At 39.7% G+C, this 13840-nt stretch overlaps 1 protein-coding gene across 2 annotated transcripts in view; it reads right to left on the reverse strand.

Annotated features, from left to right (window-relative positions):
- Positions 1-318: 318 nt before the first annotated feature.
- Positions 319-13840, reverse strand: part of UBE2W (ubiquitin conjugating enzyme E2 W) — a 65997-nt gene continuing 52475 nt past the window's right edge. For both annotated transcript variants that reach the window (XM_053715132.1, XM_053715131.1), the window contains exon 6: positions 319-1475. In XM_053715132.1, the coding sequence (XP_053571107.1) occupies positions 1462-1475 (14 nt within the window). In that variant the 3' untranslated portion in view covers positions 319-1461. The remainder of the gene's footprint in view (positions 1476-13840) is intronic.

Raw genomic sequence — 13840 nt, forward strand, 5'->3', positions numbered from 1 at the left:
ACAGAAAGTAGTTCAATTATTTGCAAATCTTTTAGGAATAATAATTCAGCACAATAGAATTATTAACAAAAGAAAAACAAACATGTTCCCATACTGATTGATACACACCTGTTCAAGGATTATAATCAGGACCAAATTTTAAGTACTGTGTTATTTTCAACGGCAACATAATAACGTTAATGCAAACTTTTACACCTACCTGTTGTAAAACAAAGGCACTGCAGTTTAATAGTCTTTTGTAGTCAAAGGTTTTAAAACCAACAAACAACAATGACAAAGTCTTAACACGTTAAAAATGAACTGCAATATGATAATAAATAACATAAAAATAAAGAAAATATTTATTTGTAATTTAACTGTTTTAGACAATGTGTTTCAGTGTAGAAAATAAATGAAGCCAATTGATACTATTGTATTTGACCAACACAAAAAAAAGTGGAGCTAAGAGTAGAATGAGTTTAGAAAATATACAAATAAATGAATAAACCCTAAAAGTGTGCAGTATTTGTGTGTGGTTACAATGGCTTGTAGGCATTAAGATAAATATCAACAAAAATGTTTGACAAACGATCATCTAAATATGGTTTTGTATTATAACTTGACTTTACAACAGAACAACAAACAAAAATGTGACAAAAAAAAGTGTATTTTTTTTTAAACATAAATAAATTAAACTGAATAGGGCTCGTGCTGATGACTAGCAGAATTAACTGCGTGTTTTCTTGTTTAAGGAAAAACTATAAATGTAAAATTCAAGCCTTTGTGAAGACTGCAGAAAACTAGGATCACCCCCCTTTCTGTTATATAGCCCTGATTGAGTTAACTATACTCTACAATTCTCATACTTCATATTCTAAATCTATAATTATATACAGTTTCTTTTTTATATTCCCATATTTGGATAAGATATTGTACCTGTCAAATTGTCATCAGAAACATTTAGCAAACAATATGGCATAAAGGAAACAATGTAATAAATACACAAATATCTTCTTCTGCGCTCCTTCAGTCATGTTGAGCCTTGCTGCCACTTCCATGATCACAGTGCATAGAATTCCGATATCATGGATGGCATTGTACTGATGAAAGGGTTTCTCCTTAGCCCCAATGCATTTGGTTAACATATCCAAGTAGGCCCTATCATGCATTTATCATTTTTTATTGCACAATACATGAGGACCTGGGAAACTGTGGAAAGCATAAGAAAAAAGTAAAATGGAATTTCATCCTGACGCCTGCATTAATCCAGTATGACTAACAAAGCATGTCACCCAGCTGCATGGGCTGAAGCAGCTATCAACATGCGCCCACAATGCACACTAGTAAAATTGCAGTAAAAAGGAAGTAGTCTTCATATTAAGTCACCTCTAGTCAAAGGTTAAAAGTTCAAAGACTCGAAGGATCAAAGTGCTTAGGTATTCAGTAGGACTATCTTCTTCTAGAGGCATCTTGCCAGTGGCATCAACATGTATCATCTTAAAGAAAAAATAATGTTATATTAAAAAAGATATGACTCTACTTTCTATCCCGATCCTATGGACAATTCTAGTAACGTGAATATACATTTTTGTACACTCTATAGATAACACTGTATGCATGTACCAATTCTTGTACTTTACTTTGTTTACTCTAATAAAGCTAATTTAATTTAAAAAAATAATAATATTTACCTATGCTCAACAACTAATTCTGGAAAAACAAAATTTATGCTTACTTGATAAATTTCTTTCTTTCCGGGCATAGAGAGTCCACGACTTCATTCCAATTACTAGTGGGATATTCAACTCCTGGCCAGCAGGAGGAAGCAAAGAGCATCCCAGCCGAGCTGTTAAGTGTCACTTCCCTTACTCATAATCCCCAGTCATTCGGACAAAGGAAAATGAAGATAACACAAGAGTATAAAGGTGCCTGAGGTGTACACAAAAAACTGCCAAATTAAATTTAAATAAGGGCGGGGTCGTGGACTCTCCATGCCCGGAATTTTTTTTATCAGGTAAGCATAGATTTGGATTTCTTTCCTATGGCATGGAGAGTCCAGAACTTCATGACAATTACTAGTGGGAACCAATACCCAAGCTAGAGTACACAGAATGAAAAGGGAGGGAGAACAAGACAGGGAGACCTAAACAGAAGGCATCACCACTTGAAGAACTTTTCTCCCAAAAGAAGCCTCAGCCGAGGCAAAAAAGTATCAAATTTGTAGAATTTGGAAAAGGTATGCAAAGAGGACCACGTTGCCACCTTGCACATTTGCTCCACAGAAGCTTCATTTCTGAAAGCCCAGGAAGAGGAGACAGCCGTAATTCTCTCAGGAGGTTGTTGTTCAGCTGTCTCATAAGCTAACCGGATAACATTTCTCAACCAGAGGGAAAGGGTAGTAGAAGTGGCCTTCTGACCCTTACACTTATCAGAGAACACCACAAACAGGGCAGAAGATTGCCAAAAATTTTCAGTTGTTTGAAGGTAAAAATGTTAGAGCATGCACAACATCCATGTTATGCAAAAAAGATGTTCCTTATGGGAAGAAGGATTGGGACATAAAGAAGGAACAACAATTTCATGATTAATATTGCGATCCGACACTACCTTAGGGAGAAAACCCAGCTAAGTATGAAGGACCACCTTTTCTGCATGAAAAATAAGGTAAGGGGAATCACAAAGCTCAGAAACTCTGCGAGCAGAAGAAATAGCAAGAAGAAATAAAACCTTCCAAGATAATTTAATTTCAACAGAATGCATCGGCTCACACAGAGCCTGTTGCAAAACTTTAAAAACAAGGTAAAGGCTCCAAGGAGGAGCAACAGGTTTAAACCAATGCCTGAGCAAAAGCTTGGACACCTGGCAAATCTGCCAGACGTTTGTGCAAAAGAATAGACAGTGTAGAAATCTGACCTTTCAGAGTGCTGACTGACAAACCTTTCTCCAGGCCATCCTGAAGAAAAGATAAAATGCAGGGAATCCTCACCCGACTCCAGGAGAAACCCTTAGATTTGCACCAATAAAGGTATTTACGCCATAGTTTATGATAAATCTTCGAGTAACAGGTTTACAAGCCTGAAGCATGGTATCAATGACCAACTCAGAAAAACCACGTCTAGCCAAAATAGGCCTTCAATCTCCAAGCAGTCAGCTTCAGAGAATCTAAAATGGAAGAAGGGACCCTGAAGTAGAAGGTCTGTCCTCAGAGGTAACCTCTAAGGTGGAAGAGATGACATCTTCACCAGATCCGCGAACCAGATCCTGCAAGGCCATGCAGGAGCTATTAGATTTGCAGATGCTCTCTCCTGTTTGATACGAGCAATGACTCGTGGAAGGAGAGCAAATGGAGCAAAAAAGGTATTCCAGAGAGAAGTTCCAAGGAACCGCCAGAGCGTGTTTCAGAGCGGCCTGAGGATCTTTTGATCTTGAACCGTACTTTGGAAGCTTGGCATTTTGACGAGACGCTATCAGAACCACCTCCGGAACCCCCCACCTGAGGGTTATATTTGAGAACACCTCTGGATGGAGAGCCCACTCCCTGGGATGAAAGGTCTGTCTGCTCAGAAAATCCACCTCCCAGTTCTCCACCCCTGGAATGTGGATGGCAGATAGACCATCGTGAGCTTCCGCCCACTGCAGAATGTGAGTCACCTCCTTCATAGCTAAGGAACTCCGAGTTCCTCCCTGGTGGGTGATGTAAGCCACTGACGTGATGTCTGAATGGAATCTGATAAACCGGACTAAAGATAATTGAGGCCAAGCTTTTAAAGCATTAAAGATTGCTCTCAACTCGAAGATGTTTATGGGAAGAGAAGACTCCTCCTGAGTCCACAGCCCTGAGCTTTAATGAGCCCCAAACTGCTCCCCAGCCTAACAGACTGGTGTCAGTGCTCACAATCACCCAGGAAGGTCTCAGCAAGTATGTGCCGAGACAGATGGTCCTGTGAAATTCAAAACAAGAGAGAGTCTCTTGTTAGGGAATCCAGATCTATCCTCTGCGACAGATCTGAGTGGTCTCCGTTCCATTGACTGAGCATGCATAACTGCAGAGGTCTCAGATGGAACCGAGCAAAAAAGGAATGATACCCATGGAAGCTACTATGAGGCCAATCACCTCCATGCATTGAGCCACTGATGGGTGAAAAGAAGACTGGAGAGAAAAGCAGGAAGCAAGAAGATTGGATTTTCTGACATCCATCAGAAAATTTTCATGGATAGAGAATCTAGAATTGTTCCCAAGAAACACACTTATGCCTGGTACTAGGGAACTCTTTTCCAGATTCACTTTCCATCCGTGGGAACGTAGAATAGACAACATGTCTGTATGATATCTTGCTAGTTGAAAAGATGACGCCTGAACTAAGATGTTGTCCAGGTAAGGCACCACTGCTATTCCCTGAGATCTGACCACAGCCAAGAGCCCCCAGTACCTTTGTGAATATTCTGGGAGCCGTAGCAAGACCAAAAGGAAGGGCAATAAACTGGAAGTGCTTGTCCTGGAAAGCAAACCTCAGAAACTGGTGATGATCCCTGTGAATGGGAACATGAAGATACGCGTCCTTCAGATCTATGGTTGTCATAAACTGACCTTCCTGAGCCAATCCAAAAATAATGATATAGCTGCACCACCAACTGTATAAAAACATCATGATTTTATTGTGCCACTTAAAACAGACAATGTTTCGGACCCATGTCCTTATTCATGTCACATGACATGGGTCCGAAACATTGTCTGTTTTAAGTGGCACAATAAAATCATGATGTTTTAATACAGTTGGTGGTGCAGCTATATCATTATTTTTGGACTGACTTCTTGGGACCTTGGTGCAGGTCCAATAGTTGGCACACCTACAAACAACACCTTTGGTGCTTGGGCAATTCTTCGTTTCCTGAGCCAATGGAAGTATGGAACGAATAGTTTCCAATAGTTTCCATCTTGAAGGACAGAACCCTGAGGAATTTGTTGAGGCACTTTAGGTCTAGGATGAGACAAAGTTCCCTCCTTTTTGGGAACCACAAGAGATTTGAATAGAATCATTGACCCTGTTCCTCTACAGGAACTGGAACAATTACTCCCAGGGAGGATAGGTCCTCTACGCAGTTAAACCCTTTGAGTGCTAAGCTGGATTTAATTTTTTTTTGTTTTTTTTACTATTTTTAAAAATGTTTTTTTTAACTTTTATTACCCACCAGATACCCAAGACTTATACAGTTGTAAAGGTTATGGGATTACCTTTCCAACAGTGGGTCTTGGGGGTCTGTAGTTGCTTAGATGCCTGAGAAAGAGGCTTTTAAGCAGCATGTCCCCTTTCCCAATCTTGACTATTGTAATTTTTAAATAAAGTTGCGTGGTGACGTCATCACGTTATTGCGCGTGACGTCACAGCACGTAATGGGAAGCCCCGGCGATGCCTGTCACTATACAGGCCCGATCGCCAGAGTCGATGGGAGCCCCCAGATTGCTTTTAAGGTAGGTGAGTGCTAGCGACAGCTCTGAGCCGTCGTTGGCAATCAAGGGGTTAAGAAGGCCTCCCTCTTTACCTGGTTTGTAGATAATCTTGACAGGAGAAATCTGCACATTGGAGGACAAGACTTGAATCGTATTCTGTAACCCTGGGATACTATGTCCACAGTCCAAGGATCTGGGACATCGCCTATCCAAGCCTGCAGAAAAAGAGTAAGCCTGCTCCCACTTGATCCAAAATTGAATCGGGGGCGGACCCTTCATGCTGATTTTGAATCAGTGGAAGGCTTCTTGGTTTGCTTCCCCTTATTCCAAGGCTGACTGGACCTTCATGAGGTTCTGGATTACTCTGGCTTGGAAGAAGAGGAGAAAGATTTCTGTCCTTTCAAGTTAAGAAAGGAACGAAAATTAGAATTCTGTCAACCCTTAGGTCTATTCTTGTCCTGAGGTAGGAAAGTTCCCTTTCAACCCGTAATTTCAGAAATGATCTCCACCAGACCAGGACCAAATAAAGTCTTACCCTTCTAAGGTAAAGACAGAAGCTTGGACTTGAAAATTACATCAGCAGACCAAGATTTTTAACCACAGAGCTCTGCGAGCTAGAACAGTGAAGCTAGACATCTTGGCTCCCATTCTAATCACCTGCATGTTGGCATCGAAGATAAAAGTATTGATCAGTTTAAGAGGCTTGATCCTATCTTGGATCCTTGGATCTCTTCTATAGTAGCCTCTTCTTATATCAACTTAGACAAGGCATTGCACCAATAAGGTGCTGCTCCCGCAACCGTAGCAATACTTGCAGCAGGTTGCCACTGTAATCCTTGATGGATGTACATCTTTAATTAAGCCTCTAGCATCTTATCCATTTGATCCTTGAAGGAATAATTATCCTCTTTAGGAATAGTAGTTCTTTTGGCTAGAGAAGAGATGGCTCCTTCTACCTTAGGCACAGTGCGCCACAAGTCATGAATGGAGTCAGCAAAAGGAAAAAGAAACAAACAAAAAAAAAAAAACAACAGGGGAAGGGGAAAAAGGAATCCCTGGCTTATCCCATTCCTGAGCTATAATTTCCAACATACGGTCTGGAACAGGAAAAACTTCCACGGATGAGGGAGCATCATAAACTCTATTAAGTTTAGTTGATCTTTTAGGGTTGACAACAGAAGGTTTGTAGTCATCCAAAGTAGCTAGAACCTCCAGAAGAAACCGGAGGTGTTCAAGTTTAAATCTGAAATTAACTTCTTCAGATTCTGTAGAATTTTCCCCCATTATGTCAGAGTCTAAGATCTCACCTTCAGAATCTACTGAAGTTACCTCCTCATCAGACAATTGGAAAAGGTTGACCAGCGCAGATTTAGTGGGGTCGGAAACATTACTAGCAGAAATATGTCTAGATTTCCTCTTACGCTTACCCGAAGCAGGGAAAGCAGATCAAGCTGCAGACACCGCAAAAGTTATCTGTGCAGCAAAATCTCCTGGCAAATAAACACCCCCAGGAGGTTGACAGGAACCGCAAGGCACTGTATGTGAAACTATCAGGGCTTGGGACGTCTGAGGTGAAAACCCGAGGCATATCATGGACAGCATTGTCCTGAGAGACATATGGCTCAGAAGGGAGTAATTTATCTTTAAATTTCAAAGTCTTAGATAAGCATGCGGCTCAAAATTGCACAGGGGGTACAACCTGAGCCTCCAGACAAAGCAAACATTTGTCAATATTACGGTATATAGAGCAGCCACAATCACTTTTGCAGCAAAAAGAAAAAAAAATTTAAATTTTTTTCCTCACACCTCTATACCTAGCTGAGGAGTCTTATCCCACCGGGACCAGAGTCGCCACTAGTAACTGCAAGGAGACTCTGCTTGCTTCAGATCTGCTGTCAGACTTGGAAAGCTGTGTGTTCAAGCAGATCCGGTTCGATCAAGCTAGAAGCAGACTCAGATATGCGACGCAATCGCTAGTACAAACACTAACTGTCTAACTCTCCGCTCTACAAATGAATTAAAACGGAATATCGGAGAGTCACGTGATCGGACCAAGAAAAGAAACTGTGCCACTGTAAAAGCGTGTGTTTCTGTCCAACACTGAATACTGAACACTTAAGTCTCACTCTTTATTTAACCATATCCTTGCAGAGAAAATAAAGAATGTATAATCTTTTCTAGTCCCTAATTAACCCTTCAGTCAGTCTATTTTAAGGGTATAAATTATTAACCTCTTAATGCTTCACATACACCAGTGCCTGCCAAATTGCCCAACTGTTAACCCCATCTATAAGGCCAACACTTGTCGCAAATGTTGATCAACTAGAGGAATTAACCCTCAAAGTGCTATCCTTCAGTACCTAGAAGGCAAAGGCACTTACCTGTGGATCCAGCTGCAGGGCAGGAACAACTTCCTAGTTGTGACAGATACACCACTCTCTATCAGGGAAATAAAGCAAAGACTACTTCGCCGCTTTCTAACTGCTAATAGCCACAGTTACCCTTACTAAAGAGATTGGCATGGACACAGCATAGCCCCAATCTTTGCTTGTAAGGAAAAGTACCCATAAAAGGATTAAATATCTTCAGAAACCAGCTTCGCACATCCTCCCTTAACAGAGGCAAAAAGAATGACTGGGGATTATGGGTAAGGGAACTGACACTTAACAGCTATGCTGAGGTGCTATTTGCCTCCACCTGCTGGCCAGGAGTTGAATATCCCACTAGTAATTGGAATGAAGTCGTGGACTCTCCATGCCATAGGAAAGAAATATACTTTAAGTTCACTAATTTGCAGTTTGAGCTGCAAAACATTGTTACTATATTTAGTATGTTTAATAGAGTACAGTGTGTGTATGATAGGTCATAGAACATTTAGGATTCCCCCAACAGTGCCACAACCTATATTTATGGACTAATATATAAATACATCTCAAATATGTTCCTACTCTGTAATGATTGAGAACACCCTATTCTAGAGAATATGCACACAAAACAAAGCATACTGTATGTGCAGTAGGATACTGGCTTTCTAATGATATATTCAACTATAGAACGCTTCACTATGCCATAATCTTAAAGAAAAAAATAAAATCAAATTTAAACTTTCATGATTTAGACAGATCATGCAATCTTAAACAACTTTCCAATTTACATCTAACAAAAGTGCTTTGTTCTCTTGGTATCTTTTGTCAGTGTAAATTAAGGTAGGCTCATAAGAGTTTAGTAGTGTGCACGTGTCTTTAGTACTCTGTTTCTTAAATTGGGCAGTCTACTTGAAATTTATTGTTTATAAAGATAAATAATCCCTTTATTAACAATTCCGCAGTTAATAACCAACTCTGCTATATTAATAACCTTTTTACCTCTGTGATAACCTTGTTTCTAAGCCTCTGAGAATAATGTTACTATAAGGTACACATGAACTAGAGCTGTCTAGCTTTGAAAAACTGTCAAAATGCACTGAGATAAGGGTTCCGCCTTCAAGGGATTAGAATTTAGCTAGGTTTGTCTTTCAACAAAGAATACCAAGAGAACAAAGCAAATTTGATGATAAAAGTTAATTTGAAAATTGTATGCCCTATCGGAGTCTTAAAAGTGTAATTTAGACTAGATTGCTACTTTAATATACTTTTTACCTCTGTGTTTACCTTGAATCTAAGCATCTGCAGACTGTCCCCTTATCTCAGTGCTTTTTACAAAATTGAATTTTAGCCAATTAGTGCTGGTTCCTGCACAACTCCAGAGGAGTGAGCACAATGTTATCTATATGGCAAACTTGAACTAGCATTGTCTGGATGTGAAAAGCTAATAAAACATAATTTATGTAAGAACTTACCTGATAAATTCATTTCTTTCATATTAACAAGAGTCCATGAGCTAGTGACGTATGGGATATACATTCCTACCAGGAGGGGCAAAGTTTCCCAAACCTTAAAATGCCTATAAATACACCCCTCACCACACCCACAAATCAGTTTAACGAATAGCCAAGAAGTGGGGTGATAAGAAAAAAAGTGCGAAGCATATAAAATAAGGAATTGGAATAATTGTGCTTTATACAAAAAAATCATAACCACCACAAAAAAGGGTGGGCCTCATGGACTCTTGTTAATATGAAAGAAATGAATTTATCAGGTAAGTTCTTACATAAATTATGTTTTCTTTCATGTAATTAACAAGAGTCCATGAGCTAGTGACGTATGGGATAATGACTACCCAAGATGTGGATCTTTCCACACAAGAGTCACTAGAGAGGGAGGGATAAAATAAAGACAGCCAATTCCTGCTGAAAATAATCCACACCCAAAATAAAGTTTAACAAAAAACATAAGCAGAAGATTCAAACTGAAACCGCTGCCTGAAGAACTTTTCTACCAAAAACTGCTTCAGAAGAAGAAAATACATAAAAATGGTAGAATTTAGTAAAAGTATGCAAAGAGGACCAAGTTGCTGCTTTGCAGATCTGGTCAACCGAAGCTTCATTCCTAAACGCCCAGGAAGTAGATACTGACCTAGTAGAATGAGCTGTAATTCTTTGAGGCGGAATTTTACCCGACTCAACATAGGCAAGATGAATTAAAGATTTCAACCAAGATGCCAAAGAAATGGCAGAAGCTTTCTGGCCTTTCCTAGAACCGGAAAAGATAACAAATAGACTAGAAGTCTTACGGAAAGATTTCGTAGCTTCAACATAATATTTCAAAGCTCTAACAACATCCAAAGAATGCAATGATTTCTCCTTAGAATTCTTAGGATTAGGACATAATGAAGGAACCACAATTTCTCTACTAATGTTGTTGGAATTCACAACTTTAGGTAAAAATTCAAAAGAAGTTCGCAACACCGCCTTATCCTGATGAAAAATCAGAAAAGGAGACTCACACGAAAGAGCAGATAATTCAGAAACTCTTCTAGCAGAAGAGATGGCCAAAAGGAACAAAACTTTCCAAGAAAGTAATTTAATGTCCAATGAATGCATAGGTTCAAACGGAGGAGCTTGAAGAGCTCCCAGAACCAAATTCAAACTCCAAGGAGGAGAAATTGACTTAATGACAGGTTTTATACGAACCAAAGCTTGTACAAAACAATGAATATCAGGAAGAATAGCAATCTTTCTGTGAAAAAGAACAGAAAGAGCGGAGATTTGTCCTTTCAAAGAACTTGCGGACAAACCCTTATCTAAACCATCCTGAAGAAACTGTAAAATTCTCGGTATTCTAAAAGAATGCCAAGAAAAATGATGAGAAAGACACCAAGAAATATAAGTCTTCCAGACTCTATAATATATCTCTCGAGATACAGATTTACGAGCCTGTAACATAGTATTAATCACGGAGTCAGAGAAACCTCTATGACCAAGAATCAAGCGTTCAATCTCCATACCTTTAAATTTAAGGATTTCAGATCCGGATGGAAAAAAGGACCTTGTGACAGAAGGTCTGGTCTTAACGGAAGAGTCCATGGCTGGCAAGATGCCATCCGGACAAGATCCGCATACCAAAACCTGTGAGGCCATGCCGGAGCTATTAGCAGAACAAACGAGCATTCCCTCAGAATCTTGGAGATTACTCTTGGAAGAAGAACTAGAGGCGGAAAGATATAGGCAGGATGATACTTCCAAGGAAGTGATAATGCATCCACTGCCTCCGCCTGAGGATCCCGGGATCTGGACAGATACCTGGGAAGTTTCTTGTTTAGATGAGAGGCCATCAGATCTATCTCTGGAAGCCCCCACAATTGAACAATCTGAAGAAATACCTCTGGGTGAAGAGACCATTCGCCCGGATGCAACGTTTGGCGACTGAGATAATCCGCTTCCCAATTGTCTACACCTGGGATATGAACCGCAGAGATTAGACAGGAGCTGGATTCCGCCCAAACCAAAATTCGAGATACTTCTTTCATAGCCAGAGGACTGTGAGTCCCTCCTTGATGATTGATGTATGCCACAGTTGTGACATTGTCTGTCTGAAAACAAATGAACGATTCTCTCTTCAGAAGAGGCCAAAACTGAAGAGCTCTGAAAACTGCACGGAGTTCCAAGATATTGATCGGTAATCTCACCTCCTGAGATTCCCAAACTCCTTGTGCCGTCAGAGATCCCCACACAGCTCCCCAACCTGTGAGACTTGCATCTGTTGAAATTACAGTCCAGGTCGGAAGAACAAAAGAAGCCCCCTGAATTAAACGATGGTGATCTGTCCACCACGTTAGAGAGTGCCGAACAATCGGTTTTAAAGATATTAATTGATATATCTTCGTGTAATCCCTGCACCATTGGTTCAGCATACAGAGCTGAAGAGGTCGCATGTGAAAACGAGCAAAGGGGATCGCGTCCGATGCAGCAGTCATAAGACCTAGAATTTCCATGCATAAGGCTACCGAAGGGAATGATTGAGACTGAAGGTTTCGACAGGCTGTAATCAATTTTAGACGTCTCTTGTCTGTTAAAGACAAAGTCATGGACACTGAATCTATCTGGAAACCCAGAAAGGTTACCCTTGTTTGAGGAATCAAAGAACTTTTTGGTAAATTGATCCTCCAACCATGATCTTGAAGAAACAACACAAGTCGATTCGTATGAGACTCTGCTAAATGTAAAGACGGAGCAAGTACCAAGATATCGTCCAAATAAGGAAATACCACAATACCCTGTTCTCTGATTACAGACAGAAGGGCACCGAGAATCTTTGTGAAAATTCTTGGAGCTGTAGCAAGGCCAAACGGTAGAGCCACAAATTGGTAATGCTTGTCTAGAAAAGAGAATCTCAGGAACTGATAATGATCTGGATGAATTGGAATATGCAGATATGCATCCTGTAAATCTATTGTGGACATATAATTCCCTTGCTGAACAAAAGGCAATATAGTCCTTACAGTTACCATCTTGAACGTTGGTATCCTTACATAACGATTCAATAATTTTAGATCCAGAACTGGTCTGAAGGAATTCTCCTTCTTTGGTACAATGAAGAGATTTGAATAAAACCCCATCCCCTGTTCCGGAACTGGAACTGGCATAATTACTCCAGCCAACTCTAGATCTGAAACACAATTCAGAAATGCTTGAGCTTTCACTGAATTTACTGGGACATGGGAAAGAAAAAATCTCTTTGCAGGAGGTCTCATCTTGAAACCAATTCTGTACCCTTCTGAAACAATGTTCTGAATCCAAAGATTGTGAACAGAATTGATCCAAATTTCTTTGAAAAAACGTAACCTGCCCCCTACCAGCTGAACTGGAATGAGGGCCGTACCTTCATGTGAACTTAGAAGCAGGCTTTGCCTTTCTAGCAGGCTTGGATTTATTCCAGACTGGAGATGGTTTCCAAACTGAAACTGCTCCTGAGGACGAAGGATCAGGCTTTTGTTCTTTGTTGAAACGAAAGGAACGAAAACGATTGTTAGCCCTGTTTTTACCTTTAGACTTTTTATCCTGTGGTAAAAAAGTTCCTTTCCCACCAGTAACAGTTGAAATAATAGAATCCAACTGAGAACCAAATAATTTGTTTCCCTGGAAAGAAATGGAAAGTAGAGTTGATTTAGAAGCCATATCAGCATTCCAAGTCTTAAGCCATAAAGCTCTTCTGGCTAAGATAGCCAGAGACATAAATCTAACATCAACTCTAATAATATCAAAAATGGCATCACAGATGAAATTATTAGCATGCTGGAGAAGAATAATAATATCATGAGAATCACGATTTGTTACTTGTTGCGCTAGAGTTTCCAACCAAAAAGTTGAAGCTGCAGCAACATCAGCCAATGATATAGCAGGTCTAAGAAGATTACCTGAACATAGATAAGCTTTTCTTAGAAAAGATTCAATTTTTCTATCTAAAGGATCTTTAAACGAGGTACCATCTGACGTAGGAATGGTAGTACGTTTAGCAAGGGTAGAAATAGCCCCATCAACTTTAGGGATTTTGTCCCAAAATTCTAACCTGTCAGGCGGAACAGGATATAATTGCTTAAAACGTTTAGAAGGAGTAAATGAATTACCCAATTTATCCCATTCCTTAGCAATTACTGCAGAAATAGCATTAGGAACAGGAAAGACTTCTGGAATAACCGCAGGAGCTTTAAAAACCTTATCCAAACGTATAGAATTAGTATCAAGAGGACTAGAATCCTCTATTTCTAAAGCAATTAGTACTTCTTTAAGTAAAAAGCGAATAAATTCCATCTTAAATAAATATGAAGATTTATCAGCATCAATCTCTGAGACAGAATCCTCTGAACCAGAAGAGTCCAAAGAATCAGAATGATGGTGTTCATTTAAAAATTCATCTGTAGAGAGAGAAGATTTAAAAGACTTTTTACGTTTACTAGAAGGAGAAATAACAGACAAAGCCTTCTTTATGGATTCAGAAACAAAATCTCTTATGTTATCAGGAACATTCTGCACCT

The sequence above is a fragment of the Bombina bombina genome, chromosome 5 (genome assembly GCF_027579735.1).
Source record: "Bombina bombina isolate aBomBom1 chromosome 5, aBomBom1.pri, whole genome shotgun sequence".
NCBI classification, from domain to species: domain Eukaryota; kingdom Metazoa; phylum Chordata; class Amphibia; order Anura; family Bombinatoridae; genus Bombina; species Bombina bombina.